Raw genomic sequence first — 24,823 nt, forward strand, 5'->3', positions numbered from 1 at the left:
TTGTAATTGTACCAGCCTCCACCACTTCCTCTGGCAACGCACTCCACACACATACCACCCTCTGCGTGAAAAAGTTGCCCCTTAGGTCTCTTTTATATCTTTCCCTCTCATCCTAAACCTATGCCCTCTAGTTCTTGACTCCCCCACCCCAGGGAAAAATCTTTGTCCATGCCCCTCATGATTTTACAAACCTCTATAAAGTCACCGCTCAGCCTCTGACACTCCAGGGAAAACGGCCCCAGCCTATTCAACCTCTCCCTATAGATTTTTATTTCAACAGATACAACATGGACTATCAACTCAAATTATTGCTATCATCATACACAGATGTTGCCATTGGTGTACATATTTATTACCATCGTACGTTCTGCACATTGCAAAATGAAAACAGCACAGAATTCAGCCAAAAACCTGGATTGCAATCGACAAAAGACCCTTTCCAAAATTTTCGCAGCCTAATCACTTGCTTTCACTATCACAGTGACTGTTATGATATTGCAAAGTCTACAGCATATCACTCAGCAAGGCACATGAGTGTGACGCAGAGCAAGATGCGCTGCAATTTTAGACAGAAATAGAAAAACAATACAATGAGTCAAATTGCATCAGTCACTATTCAATGGAACTAGAGACTTTAACATTTCAGATAGCAATACAACACAAGCCTCACAAATCACTTTTACTAGACACTGAAGCTCCCTTCACTGTGCCCAGGTAATATTTTAAGACTAGTGCCAGGTTTTGTTGCACCTTTTTACAAACACAAACTCTCCTGCTGAGGAGGAAGAAGATGATTAAAAGGAGAGACTGTGAACAACATGGGTTTCTGCTTTTGCATGCACATCAATTCTTCATTACAACTTCAATGCAACCACATACAATGTCTATTCCAAAGGAAAATGGAAAGGATATCCAGAAACAGAAATCAAATGAATAATCGTTTGTGAGATTTATCAAAGCATTGCCTTTTAAGTGCTTTGTTCAGCAGGTGTGCTGGAGAAGTGTAAAAACCCCAGTCTGGAAAGAGTGAACTGTGCTGCGTCGGATGGAAATTACTTCCTTAAGATTGATCAAATTAACCTGCAAACCATCAAAAATGAAATGTCCCTGATAAAATTGAGGGTAGCTTTCCTATGTCAGGAAAATGTGGACATTGTTATGGAAATCTCAGCATGAACAAACAGCAAACAGCCTGGAAACTAAAAGCCTTAGCTTCACGACTGAAGTCTGACTGTTGTATCGGCTTACCTTCAATCTGTAGGGATAACAGCACGAGCAAGGAAACGGGAATCTGCCAACTTGGATTAGCGAGCCAAACCATCACCTTTGAGCACGGAGACGCTGGGTAATGATTTCCTCCTGCCTTCCTTTAGCCCGTTTCAGTGTTGTAGCTCAGTTCGGTTAAGGCAGCTCCTCCAGCTCTGTGACAGGCCTGTGGTGGGAATGTGAAAGACAGCGCTGTTATAAACTGGCTCTGTCACCAGTTAGAACTCAGTTGGACACTTCAGGGTGAGGACAAGAGAAAGAGCACCTAGGATCTGACACAGGAATGGATTACGCTGACAGGAATGTGGACTGCACCGTTCTTAGATGAAACCAAGTCACCCCCCCCCCCACCCCCCTCAGTGGCATTTCATGAATTGACCTGTGAGGCAGAGAGAGGCTTTACCTGAATCCAATTTAATGAGGTGCCTTGAAGCTTTTTAAAAAGCAGTGACATTCCTACTTCATTCCTGTTCTGCTACAAAAGTCCAGGTCAACCATGGTTTCATCGTCCAAGATGAATCTGAGTGAACCTCCCACTGAAAAACTCTATCACTTTGTTATAAACAAAACAATCCCTGCATGTTGATTAGCCCATCAGCTTTTCCTTCTGCTTTCCAAATGCCGCCAAGTTGATGTCAAGACAAATAAAAGGTGGAGTAAAGTGGGAGGGAGCGCAAAGAAACGGTGGAGGGGAATATAGCGTGGGAGGATAGACGAAGGGGTAATGGGGGCATAGAGGATTTGGGGAAAACAGGGGAGAAAGGAGAGGAGAGAGGGTCGGGGGAGAGAGGGACGCGGGAGAGAGGGAGGGAACGAGCAGGAGGGGAAAAAAGAGAGGGAAGGGAGGGGGTAATGAAGGAGGGAAAGGATGGAGAGCAAGGGAAAGAAATAAGAAGGGTAGGAAAGGGAGGGAAGCAGAAAGGGAATAGGAGAGGAGGGGGGTGGTGGGGGAGGGAAAGAAAAGAGGGTAAAGGGAGGGAAAGGAATGAGAGAAAGTGAGACACGAGAGAAACAGAAAATGAGACGGGTGGTATAGAAGAAGAGAGAAGGAGAGATGGAATGGGGGAGAGAGAGAGTTAAAGGACGAAAGGAAAGAGGAGGAAGACAGAAATTCTGTGACTTGCCTGGAACACTGGTACAAATGATGTTCTTTCTCACTGGTGCTGCTTGCTATGCAGGGCTGCTTGTCAGTGCTGATTTGCTCTCAGGCACGGATTACATGTGATAAGGTCTGACCTTATTTAAGTATTCACACATTAAGGCCCCTCATAGTGAGCAGCTGAACACAAAAAGCCCCTCAGATGTTCAGGGCATCAATCAGCTTCACAGTAGGTTGCCTGCCAAAGCCTGCCATTAAACTCAGGGGGAAGAGAAAGAGAGAGAGAGAAGGGGGCGGCTTTCAGTCTGAGGCAGACTTAATAACGTCTAAAAAAACTGGCCACGGTCCCTCAAAATTCAATTGTCTTTCTTCTCTTTCAAAACACTTGTCATTAATAGCAGTTAGATATGAAAATCGTCCCTTCTACCCATTGTGACAAAATCCCCTTCAAAGTTTAAATTCCTACACCTGTGGTTGCATTTTTTTTGCATTAAAAAATAAACAGAAGTAACAGTCCATCCATAATCATGTTAAATCCTCTTGTTTTTTTGTGTTTTAACACATGCCCCACAGCCCGGCTTCTCTCCTTGGATTCACACTGCCTTTCTTTACCAGAACAGCGGCAGCTTAGGCAAATTGTTGAAACAATTCTCCAGTTGCCGCACAAAGGATAGTTAAAACAAACATGGCTTGGGGAAAAGCAAATGAGTGACAGAGTGCAGAGAAAATACAGCCCAGCTGAAAGTGCAAACTTTAAATAAATAGGAGAGAGGCGTGTACAGTCCCCTGTAGAAAAGATTCCTGCAGGTAAGACAAGTAAATTTCTCTCCCCACCTTTCTCAACTGCAGCAGCCACATACATCATTCCTCAGTGAGAAAACTAGACGTGGTAACTTGCAAACTAATGGCCTTACTCCCCACTTTCTCTGCAACCCCTTCTACAGCTGCATCTCTCTGAAACTTCTGCACTCCTCCAATTCCAACTTCTTGAGCATTTGAATTGCCCAGTCATTTATCGCCATGCACTCAGAGGTCTTGGATCTGAAGTTCCTCCTTAAACCACGTTGCTTCTCTCAATACTGCCCAGCCCCACCCCACTTTAAGCTGTTCTTTAAGATGTTGAACGGGGTGTGGGATGGTTGTAAGTCTGGAGGAAGACACAGAGGTACAATGGCAGCAATAGCAACAATTTGCATTTCTTTCATTTGTTCATGAGATCTGGCAGGCAGTACCAAGGCCAGTCTCACTGATGCCTCTTATACAGTAATGTCATTGTAGAAAATGTCCTGAACATTTACGGGAGGCATGGTGCCTCACAGCACCAGGGTCCCAAGTTCAATTCCAGCCTCGGTGACTGTCTGTGTGGAGTTTGCACATTCTCCCCGTGTCTGTGTGGATTTCCTCTGGGTGCTCCAGTTTCCTCCCACAGTCCAAAGATGTGCAGGTCAGGTGGATTGGCCATGCTAAATTGCCCGTAGTGTTAGGTGCATTAGGCAGAGGGAAATGGGTCTGGGTGGGTTACTCTTCGGAGGGTCGGTGTGGACTTGTTGGACTGAAGGGTCTGTTTCCACACTGTAGGGAATGTAATCTCACGTAATCTCATAGAAGTGGAATTGAAAATAATCACAATTATTAGCTACTCTCTCACTTACAGAGATGAGTTGGTTATTGTAGATTATACACCTTCCAATTGGAGTTCCTAATGAAAACTGGTCAAGGTTAGTGGTTGTTGTTGGAAACCAAAGAAGTGCAACATTGGGCAAGGAGACAAATGGCATGATTATGTAAGCTAGTGACTCTCATTGTATTCCTTAAAGATCAAGAAGAGTGACTTGAGTGGAACAACATGGTGGGGAGGGAAATAGACTCTCAGAAGTAATCATGGACCCAGAGGGGGAGAAAACTGATTGGGTAGCAGTTTTAGTCACCGTATTGAAGGAAACAAAATTATTTCATCAGAGAAGTTTCACTAGGATGATCCCTGGAATGAAGTGATTGTATTATGACCAAAGGCTAATCAGGTAAGGACTCTTTCCTGATGAAGGGCTTTTTGCAGTCTTGCCTGAAACGTCGATTTTCCTGCTCCTCAGATGCTGCCTGGCCTGCTGTGCTTTTCCAACACTACTCTAATCTTGACTCAGGTCAGGACTCCACTCATCGGAGTTTAGAAGAATGAGAGATGATCTCATTGAAACATATCAGATTCTGAAGGGGCTTAACTGGCCGAATGCTGAGAGGATGTTTCCCCTTTGGGAGAGTCTAGGACCAGAAGCCATCGTCTCAGAATAAAGGGACACCAATTTCAGATTGAGATAAGGAAATATTCTTCTCTCAGAAGGTTGAGTTCTTGGAATTCCTTGTCACAGAGAGTCCTTGTGTATATTTAAGGCTGAGATTAGCGATCAGTTGGGAAATCAAGCATTCTGGGGAAAGGGCAGGAAAGTGGATGTGAGAAATGGCAGATCAGCCACGATCCTATTGAATGGTAAAGCAGGCCCAAGGGGCCAAATGGTCTATTCCTGTTCCTAATGATTCTGGACTTAGTTGAAAACAATGACAAGTCGATCAAATCTTGCCCTTCTTGCTCATACACCTAAAACTCAGTGCCTGCATAAGCAATGAGCTGTGAATGTCATCTGTTGTGTCTCACACTTGTAAAGGTTCTGCAATGTTTCACAGTTTGGACTGAAGATGGCCCAAGTTGCCTGCAAGCTATCCCCATCCAGATGTGAGATGATGTAATCATCATTTACCTTATTTTAATGTCAGCAATCAGGGGAGGAAAACCTTTGGATCTTATGTTGCAAGAGAGTATAAATTACAGTTGATTGAAATTTTAGGCTGATTGAAATTATTAGCTTCTAAGCACAAACTCACCATCACTTAGACCTTAACGATCTCAAGTGAAACAGATTTTAAAAGCAAAATCTAAAACAAACCAGACAGTATGAAATGTGAAATTAGCGAGGCTTCCTCATGGTGGGCAGGATCGACTACTTAGAGTCAAAGAGTCTAAGTAGCACAGGACGGAAACAAACCCTTCAGTCCAATTGTTCCGACCAGATATCCTCACCTAATTTAGTCCCATCTACCAGCACTTGGCGCATATCCCTCTAAACCCTTCTGATTCATATACCCAGCCAGATGCCTTTTAAATGCTATAATTGTACCAGCCTCCACCATTTCCTCTGGCAACTCATTCCATACACACACCATCCTCTGTGTGAAAACACTGTCCCTTAGTCCTTTCGAGACCTTCCCACTCTCACCTTAAACCTGGACCCCACAGTTTTGGATTGTCCTACCCTGGAGAAAAGACCTTGTAAATTCACCCTATCCATGTCCCTCTTTATTTCATAAACTTCTATAAGATCACCCCTCAACCTCTGATGCTCCAGGCAAAATAGCTAGGCAGGAGGTTGGAAGAACACAGCAAGCCAGGCAGCATCAGGAGGTGGAGAAGTCGACATTTAGGGTATAAACCTTCTTCAGGATTGGGGGGTGTAGGGGGAGCTGCAGATAAAGGGGTTGGCGGTGGTGGGGGCAGGGTGGTTCTGCCTCTCTCTATAGCTCAAACCCTCCAACCCCAGCAACTTCCTTGGAAACCTTTTCTGCACCCTTTACTACCATATTAATAGAAGAGAGAGCTCAGTCAGTCCCTTTGAGCTTATCTCAATAAGACATAGCCCATACACGTCATTCATAATGTCAGAGAATCCACTATAACACGACAGAGTAACAGAATGCAGCCAAAAGTGCTCTGCTGAACCCAAACATTGCTATAATCAGAGATGCCTACTGGAGGATGTATGCGTGCTCTTTCAGTGGCAAAATCCCAGCAAAAGTGTTGGGTTCCTCTTTGGATCTCAGCTTGTCGGAGTGGGTGACCACACTAGAGTCACTGAGTTTTACAGCCTGCAAGGAAGCTCCTTAGCCCATCATGTCTGCACTGGTCATCCAATGTCCATCCATTCTAATCCCATTCTCCAGTACATAACCCATAGTCTTGCCTGCCATGGTGGTTCAAGTGTCCATCTAACAAGGTCTTAAAACACTTGAGTAATTCTGCTTTTGCCAGATATTTTAAGCAGTGAGTTCCAGATACCCACAGCCCTCCAGCTGATTTCTTTCTCAGATCACCGAGAAACCTCCTGCTCCTTGCGTTAAACGCATTCTTCAACCTGCACCTTAAAACAAGAACCCTTCGTTCTTGATCCCTCGAGTTGAGTAATGTTTCTCCCTCTCTACCCTGTCCATGCCTCTCGGAACTCTGACACCTCAACACGATAGAGGAGGTACTTCTGGATATCAGTGCCTTTTTAAAATCACCGTCACTGATTGCCATTCTGAATTTTGAGTGCACGTTTTTTTCTCCTTGCTCATCACCCTGTGCTAGCACATTGCTTCACTGCAGCATCCCTCACCCCCTGTGCTCTGCTCGCACTGAAAGATATCATGTTATTTGAAAAAAAAATCCCAATGATCGATATGCAGCTTCCATCATCTGGTCTTTAATGCCTGTCGCATTCTTGGACTGAAGTTATTTTTTAAAAAAGGACAAATATTAATATGAAATAATTCCTGTAATTATCTGACCACAGATTGATGCACAGTGTAAGAAATACAAAAACCGTCCGCATTGAAATCACTGTTTCATCCAAAGACAGTGAAAACAGACAACTAAGTCAGATTCAAGATATCTGCCACTCTTTTTTTAATTCACACTTGCACGGTACATTCACAAATTGGGAGATGAAAAGTTGCTCTTGAGTAATCAGCTTGGAAAGAATAGGAGGCACACACAGGAATATTCAAAAGATCCATATTTCAGTAACTTGCTCAGCAGAGCAAAGAGAGAAAAAATATATATGAATTAAAACTAAAGAAGTCAAGTGTTTCTCTCTCCCTGTATCTCTCAACCTCAAAGTCTGTACCTGGTGAAAAAGCAACTTAGGCCAACAACCATTCACCGAAAACTCAAATTGTACAATCTTCAACACAGGACACAATTAACAATTAACTAACTGACCTCAATTTTAAAATCTAACACCTCAAAGGACTATATGTTAAAATCAACTGTGCAGCCAATTCTGCCTTTCCATATCAGACCAATTTCTTTTTAAATTTATTATGCGCCTGTGTGTGTGTGCTTTGATGCTTCATTTTTATTACCTTTTCAGGGTTATAAGCAATAAAAGTTCTGTTCTTTAACTCAAAGAATTGTTGTAATTTGACTCCTTCAGTTTGATCAAAGTATTCACATTTTAGTTGACATGTAAGAGCTGTGCGCTAAAAAAGAAATAAAAATATAATTTTTAAAATTTATTCATTCAACATCAGCATTTATTGTATGCCCAGAGGGCAGTTGAGAGTCAACCATATTGTTATGGGTCAGGAGTTACATTTCGACTAGAATAGGTAAGGTTGGCACTCTCCTTCCCTCAACGGCAAGATGGGTTTTTCTTCACAATCAGCAATAGTCTTCATTAAACTTTCATCCCAGATGGGTTTTTTTCACTGAATTGAACCCCAGGTCCCACATCATTATCTGGGACTCTCGATTAGCAGTCCAGCGATAATACCACTAGGTCATCACCTAGCCTTGATTGGTTGGAATCAACCAATGATACGTCAAGAAAAGAGGAGCCAAATTCCTCTCTTCACCTGATCGTAACAAAGAGCTGATCTAACCGTGAGTCTGTTGACTAACCCCTGTCATAACTATGACAGGGTACAGAGTCAACAGAGTGACTCAATGATCAACACTGCTGCCTCACAGCACCACGGACCCAGGTTCAATCCTACCCTCAGGTATCTGTATGAAGTTTGCATGTTCTTCCCATGTCTGTGCAGGTTTCCTCCAAGTGCTCTGGTTTCCTCCCACAGTGCAAAGGTGCGCAGGTTAGAGTGGATTGGCTATGTTAAATTGCCCATAGTGTGCAGACTAGGTGGGTTAGCCATGGGAAATGCAGGGTTACAGGGATGAGTTGGGTCTGGGTGGGATGGCCTTCAGAGGGTCAGCATAGACTCGTTGGGCTGAATTCCCTACTCCCACACTGTCGGGATTCAATGATTCTAACACCATTAGTCCACAATACTTACAACTGGGTAGGTATTAGAGGTAGGTGAGCACTTTGGGGATAGTGACCATAATTCGGTGATTTTTACACTCGTGATGGAGAGGGATAAGTGTGTACTACAGGGCAAGAATTATAGCTGGGGTAAGGGAAATTATGATGCGGTGAGGCATGACTTAGGATGTGTGGCTTGGAAAAGTAGACTCCAAGGCAAGAGTGTAAATGATATGTGGAACTTGTTCAAGGGGCAACTATTGAGTGTCCTTGATAATTATGTACCGGTCAGGCAGGTAGGAAAGGGTCGTGCGAGGGAGCCGTGGTTTAATAAGGAATTGGAATCCCTTGTTAAATGGAAGAGGGCGGCCTATCTCAAGATGAGACGTGAAGGTTCAATTGGGGCGATTGAGAGTTATAGGGTAGCCAGGAAGGACCTGAAGAGAGAGCTAAAAGCAGCAAGGAGGGGACATGAAAGGTCCTTAGTAGATAGGATTAGGGAAAACCCTAAGGCTTTCTATAGGTATGTTAGGAATAAAAGAATGACTAGGGTAGGAATAGGTCCAGTCAAGGATAGTAGGGGGAAGTTGCGTGTGGAGGCGGAAGAGATTGGGGAGACACTGAATGAATACTTTTCTTCAGTATTCACTCAGGAACAGGGCATTGTTGTCGATGAGAATACTGAGGCACAAATAAGTAGAATGGATGGCTTTGAGGTATGTAGAGAAGAGGTGTTGGAAATCCTGGAAAAGGTGAAAATAGATAAGTCCCTGGGCCTGATGGCATTTATCCTAGGATTCTCTGGGAAGCAAGGGAGGAGATTGCAGAGCCATTGGCCTTGATTTTTATGTCCTCTTTGTCTACAGGAGTAGTCCCAGAAGACTGGAGGATAGCAAATGTGGTTCCCTTGTTCAAAAAGGGGAGTAGGGATAGCCCTAGTAACTATAGGCCGGTGAGTCTCACTTCTGTTGTGGGCAAAGTCTTAGAGAGAATTGTAAGGGATAGGATTTATGCACATCTAGATAGGAATAATGTGATCAAGGATAGTCAGCATGGTTTTGTGAAGGGCAAGTCGTGCCTCACAAACCTTATTGAATTCTTTGAAAAGGTGACGAAGGAGGTTGATGAGGGGAAAGCGGTAGATGTGGTATATATGGATTTTAGTAAGGCGTTTGATAAGGTTCCCCATGGTAGGCTACTGCAGAAAATACGGAGATATGGCATTGAGGGTGAGTTGGAGGTTTGGATTAGGAATTGGCTGGATGGAAGAAGACAGAGGGTAGTAGTTGATGGCAAAGTTTCTTCATGGAGTGCCGTCACTAGCGGTGTTCCGCAAGGATCTGTTTTGGGACCATTGCTGTTTGTCATTTTTATAAATGACCTGGAAGAGGGGTTAGAAGGTTGGGTGAGCAAGTTTGCGGATGACACGAAAGTCGGAGGAGTTGTTGACAGTGAGGAAGCATGTGGCAGGTTACAGCAGGATATAGAGAAGCTGCAGAGCTGGGCAGAAAGGTGGCAGATGGAATTCAATGTAGCTAAGTGCGAGGTGATTCACTTTGGGAAGAATAACAAAAAGATGGGGTACTGGGCTAATGGTCGGATACTTGGTAGTGTGGATGAGCAGAGGGATCTTGGTGTCCATGTACACAGATCTCTGAAAGTTGCCACCCAGGTAAATAGTGCGGTGAGGAAGGCATATGGCGTACTGGCTTTTATTGGTAGAGGAATTGAGTTCCAGAGTCCTGAGGTCATGATGCAGTTGTATAAGACTCTGGTACGGCCGCATCTGGAATATTGTGTGCAGTTTTGGTCGCCATACTATAGGAAGGATGTGGAGGCATTGGAACGGGTGCAGAGGAGGTTTACCAGGATGTTGCCTGGTATGGAAGGAAAATCGTATGAGGAAAGACTGAGGCACTTGGGGCTGTTTTCACTAGAGAAAAGAAGGTTTAGGGGTGACTTGATTGAGGTGTACAAGATGATTAGGGGGTTAGATAGGGTCGACAGTATGAACCTTTTCCCGCGTATTGAGTCGGGTATTACAAGGGGGCATAGCTTTAAATTAAGGGGGAGTAGATATAGGACTGATGTTAGGGGTAGGTTCTTCACTCAGCGAGTCGTAAGTTCATGGAATGCCCTGCCAGTAGCAGTGGTGGACTCTCCCTCTTTATGGGCATTTAAGAGGGCATTGGATAGGTATATGGAGGATAGTGGGTTAGTGTAGTTTAGGTGGGCTTGGATCGGCGCAACATCGAGGGCCCAAGGGCCTGTACTGCGCTGTATTCTTCTATGTTCTATGTTCTATGGGTCTTCAGGCTAGACCCACATACACATTCTTTGGGGTATCCTAAAGTCTGGCAAGTGCTATCTAAATGCAACCCTTCCTTTAGATTGATTTTACATCAAATTTTCTTTTTAGTCTAAATTTGTTTTAGATACTGTCTTACTCTCAGTGGTCTCATTTGAAGCAAAGCCAGGTCATGGAGAGAGGAGGGGCAGATGATGCGGATAGGGTGAGATGGAGAGGGATGTAAGGGGTGGAGAGCATCAACAGTGGGATAGAATGATCAGACCGAAAGGCCTGCTCCATGCTGTAAACTCAGTTGCAATTCTGAAATGAGAATATATTATAACTAATGCACAACTTGGCAGGCAATCAGAAACAATAAAAATAATTGTGACAATTCCATTCCATAGCTGTTTGAGTGCTATCAATAATGCTTATCCTGTCCTCTCAGCCAGATAGTGTGCAAACTGACTGGAGAGAAGAAAAAATAAATACCTTTTTATTTACATGCTGTTTATTGTGAACTCTATCAGTGTAATGACATACTCTTGGACCACTGTAAAAGACCGGGTACATCAAGATCAGTACACTCTCAACACTCTACTGTTTGTCAAAGAGTATAAGTCTCGCTTTCAAGAAATTAGGTTTTTACAAATGTTTCCATGGGATATGGAGCCCATTCCTTATTGTGCCTGGAAAGGTGGGAGAGCTACCTTGTGGAAAACCTGCAGGTCATGGGGTTGTTCTTGAGTTAGCCACTGATAACTGCTTTAGGTTGTTGTAAATGGTCGCAGATGATTTCGATGGAGGTTATTCCAGCTGCAATCCTTGTCCATGTCTTGGGTAACCCTTCAGAAAGAGAACTGGGTGCCCACCAGTAGATTTGAGGCTTTCTCCCATATCGGGCATCACAGAGCATGGAAGTGCAATACAAATATTCTGATTTCAAGAAAAAAATATGATTTGGAGGTGCCGGTGTTGGACTCGGGTGGACAAAGTTAAAAATCACACAACATCAGGTAATAATACAATAAACCTGTTGGACTATAACCTGGTGTGTGATTTTTAACTATGAAATAAATAGGCACAGATTGAGGGCATTCGGTACATCAACAGACTGCTACTCTTTTGAATGGGTTATCTAATTAATCTCACTCACTTTATAGCCCTGCAAATGTTATGTTTCAAGTACAGAATGTTTCTAAGTCCCTTTCAAAATTACTTTTCAATCTGTTAACCACCACCTATCATTTCAAATTAAAACATCCAACTTACCTGGTGTTCCATTTTCTGTTGCTTATTAAAAAGATTATTTTACTGGGATTTTCTTCTGGTTGTTATTAACTGTAGTAACAGTGCCCTATGAGGTACTTGTCATACTGATTTTATACAGATGCACTGTCACTGGGACATCATCGTGCCTCTCTGACAGGGAATGAGATAAAGATCTATGTGAGAAAGCACCTATCGTATTTAATCGAAGATAGCCAAAGATTGCAATTCATGAGAGAGGCAATGCAGGTACATTTTGCAATTGGGTCAAATCTCTCAGTTTACAGAGCAGTGGCATTACACAACTCTGTTTCCATAAGAAGACTCACATTAAACAGTGTCTTCCGTAAGCCCTGGGCGTCCCAAAGAGCTTTCTACCCAATGAAGTGGTTTTGAAGTGCTGTAATATGGGATGTGCAGCAGCTAATCTGTGGCCAGCAAACTCCCAACAAAACAGCAATGTGATAGTGCCCAGATAGTCTGGGATGCTGAGTGATAGTTAACTAGCAACCAGGAAACATGCCAGATCTGTACATCTTTGGATTCAATCAGGGGATGTGGCTGTTACTATCTTTGAGAAGGTGCTGATGAGCTGCCTTTACAAACATGGAGAGGAAAGGTACACCTTGAGCATTGTTAGGAAGGAAGTTCCACAGATCTATTTTAAACACATACATAAATTCAGCCGAGTTTACAGGAGTTGAAAAATGTGATGCTGGAAAAACACAGCAGGCCAGGCAGCATTCGAGGAGCAGGAGAATCGACTTTTCGGGCTTAAGCCCTTCTTCAGGAATGAGGCTGGTGTGCCAGGCTGAGATAAAAGGTAGGGGGTGGGGATTTGGGGGAGGGGCGTTGGGAATACGATGGGTGGAAGGAGGTGAGGGTGAGGGTGATAGGCCGGAGAGGGGGTGGGTCGGAGAGGTCAGGAAGATGATTGTAGGTCAAGTGGGCGGTGCTGAATCCGGGGGTTGGAACTGAGATAAGGTGGGGGGAGGGGAAATGAGGAAGCTGGAGAAATCTACATTCATCCCTTGTGGTTGGAGGGTTCCTAGGCGGAAGATGAGGGGCTCTTCCTCCAGGCGTCGTGTGGCCAGGGTCTGGCGATGGAGGAGGCCAAGGATCTGCATGTCCTTGGCGGAGTGGGAGGGGGAGTTACAGTGTTCAGCCACGGGTCGGTTGGGTTGGTTGGTGCAGGTAGGAACCCTCCAACCACACGGGATGAATATAGATTTCTTCAACTTCCTCATTTCCCCACCCCCCACCTTATCTCAGTCCCAACCCTCGGACTCAGCACTGCCCTCTTGACCTGCAATCTTCTTCCCGACCTCTCCGCACCCACCCCCTCTCTGGCCTATCACCCTCACCCTCACCTCCTTCCACCTATCGTATTCCCAGCGCCCCTCCCCCAAATCCCCGCCCCCTACCTTTTATCTCAGCCCACCTGACACACCAGCCTCATTCCTGAAGAAGGGCTTATACCCGAAACATCGATTCTCCTGCTCCTTGGATGCTGCCTGGCCTGCTGTGTTTTTCCAGCATCACATATTTCAACTCTAGTCTCCAGCATCTGCAGTCCTCACTTTCTCCTAGTTTACAGGACCACAAGGTAGCTGTCTGATCAGGGAGAGAGGTGGTGGTTTAGCCTGAGGACCACCGTGCCTTAGTCAAGGGGAGAGGTTGAGAAGGAGAGTCTTTCATGGTAACTTTGATTAGTGCAGGAATTGAACCCACGCTATTGGCATCACATTGTTTTGCAAACTAGCCACTGAGCTAACTGATCCCACATATTTACACTGTAGCTAGAATTCTTCATGGAGTGTAGTATATGTAATGAGGTGAATGAGGATTGCCGGCTCTGGCAATATATCAAACTTCATCACGTGATGTCCTGATGTGGCATTCCTGCTACAGTACCATTGGTTTCCCGACATATCCATCCCAACAGGCCACCATACTCCTGTGCCAACTGGAAAACAGACTGACATTCCTACAATTCCTGACTGCCAAACAGCCGTCATTTAGCCATCCCCAAATACTTTTATAACTAACAAAGAAAACTGAAATTTTATTTTTTCAGAGCTTCAACTTCCATCCAGTGCAACCTCCATGGCAGTATCCTGGCGATAATTTTGTATAACATGGAGACTCATGGGCAATCCTGGAGGATTGGCGGCCCCAGGGTGAATGGACATCTCAATCTGTTTAAGAAAACTAAAATTTGATTTACCTGTCACGACAGACGATTTCAGGGACACTTAATTTCCCAATAATTTGCTGGAAGGCCTGCATACTGCTTGATTATCTGTTCCGTGGCTGTTAAACGTCCCACTGTCTATCTCTAGGGACTGCTTAATGTCCCATTATCTACCTCCATCACAGCTGGTTATTTAAAGGGACTTTGTCATCTGGAAAAACTGTCACGCAAAGCAATTTTGAGGTTGGTAAACAGAGGAAACATAAGATTAGTGGGACGATTAAATCACAGCAACTGGCATTCCAGATTGATTAGCTGTGTTGCTTTGTTTCTTGATGCTGATTCAAATCAATCTATCATAAAATAACCTGGTTCTGACTACACCATGAACATTCCTTTCAATATTTCACAATTTAAAATATTCAGTTATGCTGCTGTCACTTAAAAGAGTGGGGGAAGGATACAGGACTTTCACTCAAATGATTTTAATTCAGTTTTGCGTCTGAAGTTAAAAACCAAAAGAAGAGCAGACGCTGTAAATCAGGAACAAAAGCAGAAATGTTCTGAGGAAGGGTCACCAGACCTCAAACATTAACTCTGATTTCTCTCCACAGATGCTGCCAGACTTGCTGAGCTTTTCCAGCGGTTTCTGTTTCCGCCTCTGAAGTTGTTTGCTGTATGTAACAGCAAGGCATCCCCATAGCTCTTGACCAAATTGCAGTGTTGATTTCAAAATGGACAAGATGGCTGAACTCAGGAGGCAAAGAGAGAGTGACTGCCCTTGACAACAATACAACTTTTGACCTTGAGAAAAACTGATGTCAATGGGAATCAGTAAAAAAAAACTCCCCATTGGTTGGAATCATACCTTTCTTTTATCCATTTCTGAGCTGAGGACATCACTGGCCAGGCCAGCATTTATTACCCATTCCTAATTGCCCACAGGGCAGTTTAAGAGTGAAACGTGTTGCTAAGAATCTGGGTCACATGTAAGCCAGACCAGTTAAGGGTGACAGATTTCCTTCCCTAAAGGATATTAGTGAACCAGATGGGCTTTTCCAGGAGTCGACAATGGTCATCATGAGACTCCAGATTTTTATTAAATTCAAATTCCACCATCTGCCATGGTGGGATTTGAACCTGGGTTTCCAGAACATTATGTGGGTCTCTGGATTAATAAGTCAGCGATAATACCACCAGGCCATAACCTGGAAGTCAATCATCTCAGCTCCAGGATATCTCCGCAGGAGTTCTTCAGGGGAATGTCCTAGGGCCAACCATTCTCTGCTGCTTTATCAATGATCATAAGGTCAGAAGTAGGGATGTTTGCTGATGATTGCACAATGGTGATTCACAGCTTCTCAGATACTGATGCACTCCATGTCCATATGAAGTATAACCTGGACAACATTCAGGCTTTTGCTGATAAGCGCTAAGTAACATTTGGGCCACATATGTATCATACAATGACCATCTCAAACAAGTCAGAATCCTACCATCTCCATTTGTTATTCAATAACATTACAATCACTGGTACCTTTATCATCAATATCGTGGGGGTTATAATTGATCAGAAACTGAATTGGACTGGCTAGAGGCTAGGAATCCTGCAAGAAGTCCATCACTTCCCATCTCTCCAATGCCTGCCCACGACAAAGCACATGTGATGGCACAAGGGTATGATGGAATACTCTGCATTCACCTGGATTGGTGGAGCTCCAAAGCATTCCAAAAACTCAACACTATCTGTAACACAACAGCCCATTTGATTATCACCCCATTCACCAACTTTATCATTCACTCCTTCCACCAAAAATGCAGAGTGTGTACCATCAGTAAGATGCACTGCAGAAACCAGCCAAGCCTTTCTCAACAGCACCTTCCAAATGTGCAATCTCAACCATTGCAGTGCAAGGGAATACCATCACTATAATCATCCATAAATCATCCTGACTTAGAAATAAATCGCCATTCCTTCACTGTAATTGGATCAAAATCCTGCACTCCCTCTCTAACAGCACTGTGGATTCACCCGTATCCCATTGACTGCAATGGTTCAAGAAAGCAGCTAAGCATCGTCTTTCCAAGGCCAGCTTTTCTGGGCTAAGGAAAGACAGTCTGGCCTTGAAGGGGGTCCTGAGGATGTTTACAAGAATGATCCTGGGGATAAATGGCTTGTCATATTAGGAGCGCTTGAGGACTCTGAGTCTATACTTGGTGGAGTTGAGAAGGACCGGGGATGGGGGGGAATTGATTGAAACTGAGAGGCCTGCATAGAGTGGACATGGAGAAGATGTTTCTACCAGCAGGACAGACCAGAACCCGAGGGCACAGCCTCAGAGTGAAGTGACGACCCTTTCGAACTGAGATGGGGAGGAATTTCTTCAGCCAGAGGGTGGGGAATCTGTGGAACTCATTGCCGCAGAGGGCTGTGGAGGACAAGTCATTCTGTGTCTTTAAGACAGAGATAGACAGGTTCTTGAATAGTAAGGGGTTCAAGGGTTACAGGGAGGGGTTGAGAGACATATCAGCCATGATCACATGGTAGAGCAGACTCGATGGTCCAAATGGTCTCAAATTTGCTGCTATATCGTATAGTTTCATGGACTTAGTTCGGGATGATTAAAACAAAAATCAGCATCATCCATACAGTGGAAAAAAAGAAAAAGGTCTTTAAAATGCTCTCTGCCTGATTTTCCATCTTTTGCCACTCAATTCTCTAATTCCCAAGATGTACAGCCTCTCACCTGGTGAGTATATGAACACAGGGCAAAAGTGAGGACTGCAGATGCTGGAAACCAGAGTTTAGATTAGTGTGGTGCTGGAAAAGCACAGCAGGTCAGGCAGCATCCGAGGAGCAGGAAAATCGCCGATTCTTTGCCCGAAATGTCGATTTTTCTGCTCCTCGGATGCTGCCTGGCCTGCTGTGCTTCTTGAGTATATGAACACACACCACTCAGTCCCTCTAGCCTGCTCTGTGCACCGCACGATCATGGCAGATCCAATTGTAGCTGTATCTCCACATTCCCTGGTAACCTTTGGCTCCTTTATTAGTGAAGAACCTGTCCACCTCTGCCTTAAAGGTATTTAATGACTGCATCTCCACCGCAATCTGGGAATAAGAGTCCCAAAGAATTATGACCACCTAAAAGAAAGAAGTCCTCAGCTTGTCTTAAATGACAGGCTGCTTATTTTTAATCTGTTACCCCTCATTCCCACCTCGGCACAAAGAAGTAAGAACAATAGAATTTATCTTAACGGCCCTTTTAAAAATGTTCCTTTCCAGTTATTTTTCTTTTTCCATCTTTTAACTCTTCAAAAATTGGATGCTGATGTTCTGTGCCAATTAAATTATTTATTCATGTCTATTTTGCTTGCTTAACGATTTTCACATTGTTCACTGTCTCTTCAAATACTTGTGCTTACATTAGGCTTTTCCTTAGATCCTGTCACTGGTAACTATGAACATGATATAGATTTCAATATTGACGCATCTTAAAATAAGATACTCCCAGACTCTCCAATTTCCTGTTCACATGGATTGTATTTTTATGCCAAGTACTTCGACAGCAGGAAATAGTTTTCTGTGGGCGAACTGCATGAGGGACAATACATAGAGCAGTTTTTGCTTCAGTGAAATGCCCATAGTGTTAGTCATGGATTCAGTGTGTAACAATCCCATGTCTGAGTCAGATGATTATGAATTTAAATATTTTTCCAGGACTAAGACACAACAAATTTAGACTGATACTCTAATGCAACGCTGAGGCAATGCAGCACTGTTGGAGGCTCTGTCTCTCAGGGTGACTTGTTAAATTAAGATCCTAGCTGTCTCAATTCTTAGACAGATGTGAACGATTCCCTGGAAACCAATTTGAACATCTGAAGAGGAGTTATCTCTCATGTCCTGGAAAATGGTGGCATGGTGACTCAGTGGTTAGCATTGCTGCATCACAGTGCCAGGGACCCAGATTTAATTCTACCCTCAGTGACTGTCTGGGTGAGCCTAAATTGCACATAATGTCCAGAGATATGCAGGCTAGATGGGTTAGCCATGGATAATGCTGTGTTACAGGGATGGGCTGGGACTGGGTGCGATGCTCTTCAGAGGGTCAGTGTTAATTCAATGGGCCAAATGGCCTACTTCCACACTGTAAGGTTTCTATGATTCCATGAATATTTCGTCATCAATCAACGTCTAAAACAGAATATCTGATCGTTAACATATTGCTATTTGTAGGAACTTGCTGTATGAAAATTGGCTTCTGTGTTTCTCTCATTACTTCAGAGATTACACTTAGAAATTCAAAGGTGCTTAATTGATTGTAAAGCATTTTGAAATGCACTGTGGCCCAAAATGATGCTATATAAATGCAAGCCTTATTTTCATTTCAGTAAAAATACAAGGAACATGTATGTTTCCAGCAGTCTAATGAACAATCCGTATTTTCCAATTCACCTTCAAGTGCCAGTCCTGGATGAATGAAAGATGGTTGAGTCCAATCATGGACACCGTCTTTTGGCAATTTTTCAATAATTCCCTTTTAGTTTCATATTTGTGACTCCAGTGGCTAAAGTGAAGGTGAAATTTATTTTGGTTTAACTTGCAAACACTAACCCAAAGGCTGAAATGAAAAAGTGACATAATTTGGAAAAATTACTCCTTGTCTGCTGATGTCAAACTTCCCAAACTTGTTTAAATACATAGAGCATGATCTTTAGAAAAGACGAGCAGGTATTTAAACCTTCTGTCCATCAGGAGCTGGACTAAGATTGTGCAAACCCATCCTATGCAGCATTCAATCGCCTATGTAAGTCTTTACAGGTTTATAAAACCAAAGTGGGCAGATAGAATTAAGACACAAATGAGCCAATATCTCACTGAATGGAAGGACAGGTTTATAGGACTGAATTGTCTACTCTTATTTTAAAGTCATTAATTGTACGTGAATTATTTCGGGTCCTTTCTGAAATACGAGATGTGAAGTAAGATATTTTGGGGAAAGCAGTGGCATTGGGATGTCATCACTGGACTAGAAATCCCGAGATGGGAGCTATTCCTCCTGGGACATGGGCTCCAGGGAGTGTAGCTACATCAGGTGGTTCATAAACCAATTCTCACTTCAAAAAGGCAACTCATCACCAGCTTCCTGTGGAAAACGAGGGATAGGCATTTAAAGCTATCCGAGCCAGCAACACCAACATCCCATGAGTGAATAATAAGCAAATTGGTCAGTAATGTTACTGATAATGCAATCATAATGTAGACTTAACCATCAGACAGGGAGCAAATAGAGCGGAGACAAGCAACACTCTGTATCCGCCTGTAGTAACATCTATATTGGTTATGAAGTATTGAAACTGCTTGACTTCTCTATGTTCAGATTAATGGTAGGGTATAGCACATAAAGATTATATTTATTATCACATCAATCCCAAATCAAACAGGCAATGTACCTTGACCTATGAAGGAAGACTGGATCAACTGGGTTTGTATTCCTTGAAACTTAGAAGGATGAGGGGGGAGTCTCATAGAAACATATAAAATCCTGATGGGACTGGACAGGTTAGATGCAGGAACAATGTTGAGAAAGTCCAGAACTAGGGGTCACAGTCTACGAATAAGGGGTTAAGCCATTCAGGACTGAGATGAGAACACATTTCTTCACTCAGGGAGTTGTGAACGTGTGGAATTCTCTCCCACAGGAAGCTGTTGGGACCAGTGCATTAAATATATTCAAGAGGGAGGTGGACATGGCTCTTGCGGCTAAAGGGATTGAGGGGCATGGAGAGAAAGTGGGAATAGGGTACTGAAATTGCATGATCAGCCATGATCATAGTGAATGGTGGAATGATGGTGCAGGATGAAAGGGATGAATAACCCATTACAGCACCTACTATCTACGTTTAAGAGAGATTTGTTTAGGTTCCTTTTGGCCCAACAAGTCCACACCAACCCTCCGAAGAGTAACCCCCCCCAGACCAATTCCTCTACCCTACATTTACCCTGACTAATGTACTTAACACTATGGGCAATTTAGCATGGCCAATTGACCTGATCTGCACATCTTTGGACTGTGGGAGGAAACCGGAGCACCCGGAGGAAACCCACACAGACACGGGGAGAATGTGCAAACTCCACACAGACAGTCGCTCGAGGTGGGTATCAAACCTGGGTCGCTGGCGCTGCGAGGCAGCAGTGCTAGCCACTGAGCCACCGTGCCACCCGTTAGGTGATATCATTGAGATGTGATGTTCCATTATAAAGGTGGACAGACCTCTGACTACATGTAAGAGATCGTCAGGCAATGTAAATACTTAACATTGTCAATAAACTTCAAGACATCACTTTTAACGAAAAAACAGTCTCCATGGTACACACGACAAGAGCTAACATATGGGGAAAATTCAGAGAATATCAGACAGTGTTTGAGGGAGAAACTACATCAAGGACAGCTCACAGTTGGATACCACAGGGGGTCAGGGACAAACTGGGTCTGAGGGTAAGGACAGACAGGGCCATGATGCAGACCCTCACTGCAGCTGAACATCTCCAATCTACAAGGTAAAAAAGGGCTAAAATAAAAATAAGTGAATCTTTAATTCTGAAAGAATGGAATATTTGTTTTACAAACCATAAGTTTGTGACGTAAGCCAGAAGTTTGCTGAGCACAGGCCCTGTAACTCCAGCTCTACAGGGAAACGTTTAGACAGTGTAATCTGTCTTTTACCAAAACTCTTCCACACCCACAATCTCGCTGTTACCCACTCACTCCTATCCCCATTTACTGATAAACTGACCTTCTGAAAGGAGATAGCGCTGTCTCCATCTGAAACTTTTCCAGCCTCGGTTGTCAATGCTTCACTTACATTTGCACAATTTGTCGCACTAATCACACGGTAGTGTGCTTGGCTCCTGAAGTCTTCCAGCCGCTGCTGTGTTTCTCTGCTCTCAGTATATTCCTATTACCAACCCACCTAGCGGATCTCACTGCCTGTGACCTTGCCTCTGTACTGATTTGTTACATGTTGGCATTTGACCTCTCAAATAAACTCTGCTATTCACAATAAGGAGCTGCTTTTATTTGACCCTCCGACACCCCCCACCCCCACCACATCTCAAGCCCTGATGGATTTAAGCCTCCAGCAAGACTGGAATTCCTTCTCTCCTATTTCACATTCTTTATAACTTCCATCAGGCCACGGCTGGATTGCTAACTCCTCAACACTGAAGACCTAAGAGCAAGAGAGAGAGAGAGAGAGGGTGAAAGGGAGAGGGATGACCATATTAAAAAAAAACTTACTTTAAAATGCTAGTAAAAAGGTGAACTACCACGATACGTCACATGCATCATTGTTGGGGAATCTTTTCCCACTTTGCAGAGTTGTGGAAACAGAACTCTTCTGGACTCAGTAATGAGGTGAACAGGTAGGAGCAGAGGCACAGATGCAGCCTGTTACACTGAAGTCGATGTTCCCTTTCAGACTGCTCTCTGCTTCTCAAACTGCTCCAAGTATGTTATGGAATGTGTGTACCTTGATCTTGGCTCACGTACAAACCCGTCACTGAAAAACCTAGCTACGTTATGTACTTAAAGGAACAAACGTTGCAGGGTTCCACACCGAGCAGGACCACCGCACTACCAGGGCTGCCAATGCTCCAGGTATGTCCCGGAAACTCCGGAAAGATTAATCTGCTGGCAGTGCCCAGGAGGAAAACCATACAGCAAGGAGGGAAAAAATCTTTCAATGTTTTCATTTAATTATTAAAACACTGAACTTGGTAAAAGAAAAGTCTTATTGATGGACATGGCAGAGCACTTGAAATATTCAAGGCTGTGGGCCAAGTGATGGAAAGTGTAAATATGTCATCACAAACCTGATGGACTGAAGGGCCTCATCTGCACTGTGTGAATCATTGGATGGTCAAGAAAAATCCAACTGGTTACCAAACAATCTGTTTGTTTTGCTGCTAATTGTGAGAAGGTGATGAACCAAAGAAATGTACACAGCAATGATCGGAGATGGTAATAAGCTCCAAAAGGACTTAGGCAGGATGGGGGAACATAGACAGGGGAGGGGAATGGGTGGAGAGGGTGGGGGAATGTAGACAGGGGAGGGGAATGGGTGGAGAGGGTGGGGGAATGTAGACAGGGGAGGGGAATGGGTGGAGAGGGTGGGGGAATGTAGACAGGGGAGGGGAATGGGTGGAGAGGGTGGGGGAATGTAGACAGGGAAGGGGAATGGGTGGAGAGGGTGGGGGAATGTAGACAGGGAAGGGGAATGGGTGGAGAGGGTGGGGGAATGTAGACAGGGGAGGGGAATGGGTGGAGAGGGTGGGGGAACATAGACAGGGGAGGGGAATGGGTGGAGAGGGTGGGGGAATGTAGACAGGGAAGGGGAATGGGTGGAGAGGGTGGGGGAATGTAGACAGGGGAGGGGAATGGGTGGAGAGGGTGGGGGAACATAGACAGGGGAGGGGAATGGGTGGAGAGGGTGGGAGAATGTAGACAGGTAAGGGGAATGGGTGGAGAGGGTGGGGGAATGTAGACAGGGAAGGGGAATGGGTGGAGAGGGTGGGGAAATGTAGACAGGGGAGGGGAATGGGTGGAGAGGGTGGGAAAATGTAGACGGGGAGGGGAATGGGTGGAGAGGGTGGGGGAATGTAGACAGGGAAGGGGAATGGGTGGAGAGGGTGGGGGAATGTAGACAGGGGAGGGGAATGGGTGGAGAGGGTGGGAAAATGGGGAGAGAGGGTGGGGGGATGGGTGGAGAGGGTGGGTGGATAGAGTGTGAAATGGGTGGATGGATTACTGATGAGGTTGAATGCAGAGACATCATGGCAACAGGAAGAAAAGGAGAGACAATATTAACTACAAGACCACAAGAGCCCCAGGTAAAGAGTAAACTTTCAGATTTAATGCAGAGCAAGGGACACTCACTGAAGTTTATCATGAAAAACTGGGTTTTGGGTTCTGGTGGCACAATGGTGGTGTCCTTACCTCTGAGCGAGAAGGCCTTGGTACAAGTCTCACCTTCCCCAGAGGTGTATAATGAATCACTGGACAGGTTGATTAGGAACTATATATGAGTTGGACGTTTCCAGCATGCCACTACAGAGGGAGAGGTCAAAGCATTTAGTTTTCGGTGGTCACCATTATCCCCCCCCTCCTGCTCCAGTGTAATTTATTCCTCTCCCTGTCTCCCTCCCTTCCTTTTATCTGTTTCATTGTTGAACCGTCCTTGGGTAGGCAGTGCTTGTAACTTATTCGTTGTTTTAATGTGTTACCTGGGTAATTTGGTGATAAGTTTAGAAAAGAAGGAAAAAGAAAGCTGTGTTTTCCTGGGTGTCTTTAGAGCGGGATCATACAGTATTTCCCAGTACCCATGATGCTTTGACAGAAAGGTCAGTTGAAGGTGTTTTATCTTCCCTTTCCCCACACTATTCTCACTTAGTTGCTTCCCTTGTTTCTCACCCTCTCCCCAACTGTTTGAATGTTTTGTTATACTACACCTTTACCTGGAGGGGTGCTTGTGGCACAGTGGTAATGAACCTGTCTCTATGCCAGGAGACCGGGGTTGTACTCCGACCTGCTTCAGAGGTGTGTTATAACATTTCTGAACAGGTTGATTTGAAACTATTGAGTCTTTAGCTGGCTTGGGGCCCCTGTGGTTCATTGGTAATGTCCCTTCCTCTAAGCCAGGAAACCTGGGTTCAAATCCTACCTGCTCCATGTGCTTGTTATTTATTGAATTGGTTCTTTATTCATTTAGTGGTGGGTTTATTTATTTAAAAAAGGGGCTGGTGTATTTTTTCCCCAGTACGATAAAACAGTGTTAAATCGCGGAAAGTTGTCAGCTTCCTGATATGCTATGTGGATAGTCATCTATTAAACAGGCTGCAGATTTCATAAAGGTGTTTAAAACCATGAAGGGTCTGACAGAGTAGACAGGTTAACACAGTCCCCATTGACAGAAGGGTTGAGAACTAGATGCCTCTGAGTTAAAGTCATCGGTAAAGGAAACAATTACAACAGGAGGCGAAACCTCTTTCAGCAGGGACTCGTTCAGATGTGGCGTGCACTGCCTGAGAATATGGTCGAGGCAGGTTCAATTGAGGTCTTCAAATGAGAATTCAATCAGTATCTGAAATGTGAAAGCATTGCGATGCTATTGGGAGAAGGGAGGGGTGGCAAATTGCACTGGGTGACTTGCTGTTGGACAGCTTTTACAAACACAGTGGGCGGGGTGGCTTCCTTCGGCTTTATAATCACACCTCAGCACATGTACCAGATTTTACCCTTCCCTTCCCTACACTTCCTGTTCAGTAGCCCCTATCCCCCACTGGGAAAAAATAAAATACCCAGCCCCCTTTTTAATGAATGGTTTGCTTCTGTGCTATAAACATTCTGCCTTCTCTTGATGCCAGGAGGGGTTTCAGAGAAGAAGTCACATGATGAAGTCTTTCACCACCTACACTCGAAACAGCAGCACTTGTTCTGCATGAGGCAAGAACACTTGCATGGGCCTGATTTGCATTGGCCAAGCTCTCTTCAATCTCGCAAAATTTCCTAATAATTCCTCAGTGTCAACCAACGAAGCATTTTTCCTTAGTGTAACGAGATTTAAACTGA

At 44.3% G+C, this 24,823-nt stretch overlaps 1 protein-coding gene across 7 annotated transcripts in view; it reads right to left on the reverse strand.

Moving 5' to 3' along the window:
* bmpr1ba (bone morphogenetic protein receptor type 1Ba) overlaps positions 1-24,823 on the reverse strand; it is a 584,628-nt gene that overhangs the window by 186,324 nt on the left and 373,481 nt on the right. For 5 of the 7 annotated variants that reach the window (XM_087979920.1, XM_087979918.1, XM_087979921.1 and 2 more), the window contains exon 4: positions 1,249-1,432. In XM_087979920.1, coding sequence (XP_087836046.1) covers positions 1,249-1,321 — 73 coding nt within the window. In that variant the 5' untranslated portion in view covers positions 1,322-1,432. Of the gene's footprint in view, positions 1-1,248; positions 1,433-1,669; positions 2,028-21,493; positions 21,754-24,823 lie in introns of those variants that run through there. The other 2 variants (XM_087979917.1, XM_043674435.2) reach the window with 2 other exon arrangements.

Source organism: Chiloscyllium plagiosum, unplaced genomic scaffold (assembly GCF_037043375.1).
Source record: "Chiloscyllium plagiosum isolate Xiang-an unplaced genomic scaffold, Cpla_swu_hap1 HiC_scaffold_36, whole genome shotgun sequence".
NCBI classification, from domain to species: domain Eukaryota; kingdom Metazoa; phylum Chordata; class Chondrichthyes; order Orectolobiformes; family Hemiscylliidae; genus Chiloscyllium; species Chiloscyllium plagiosum.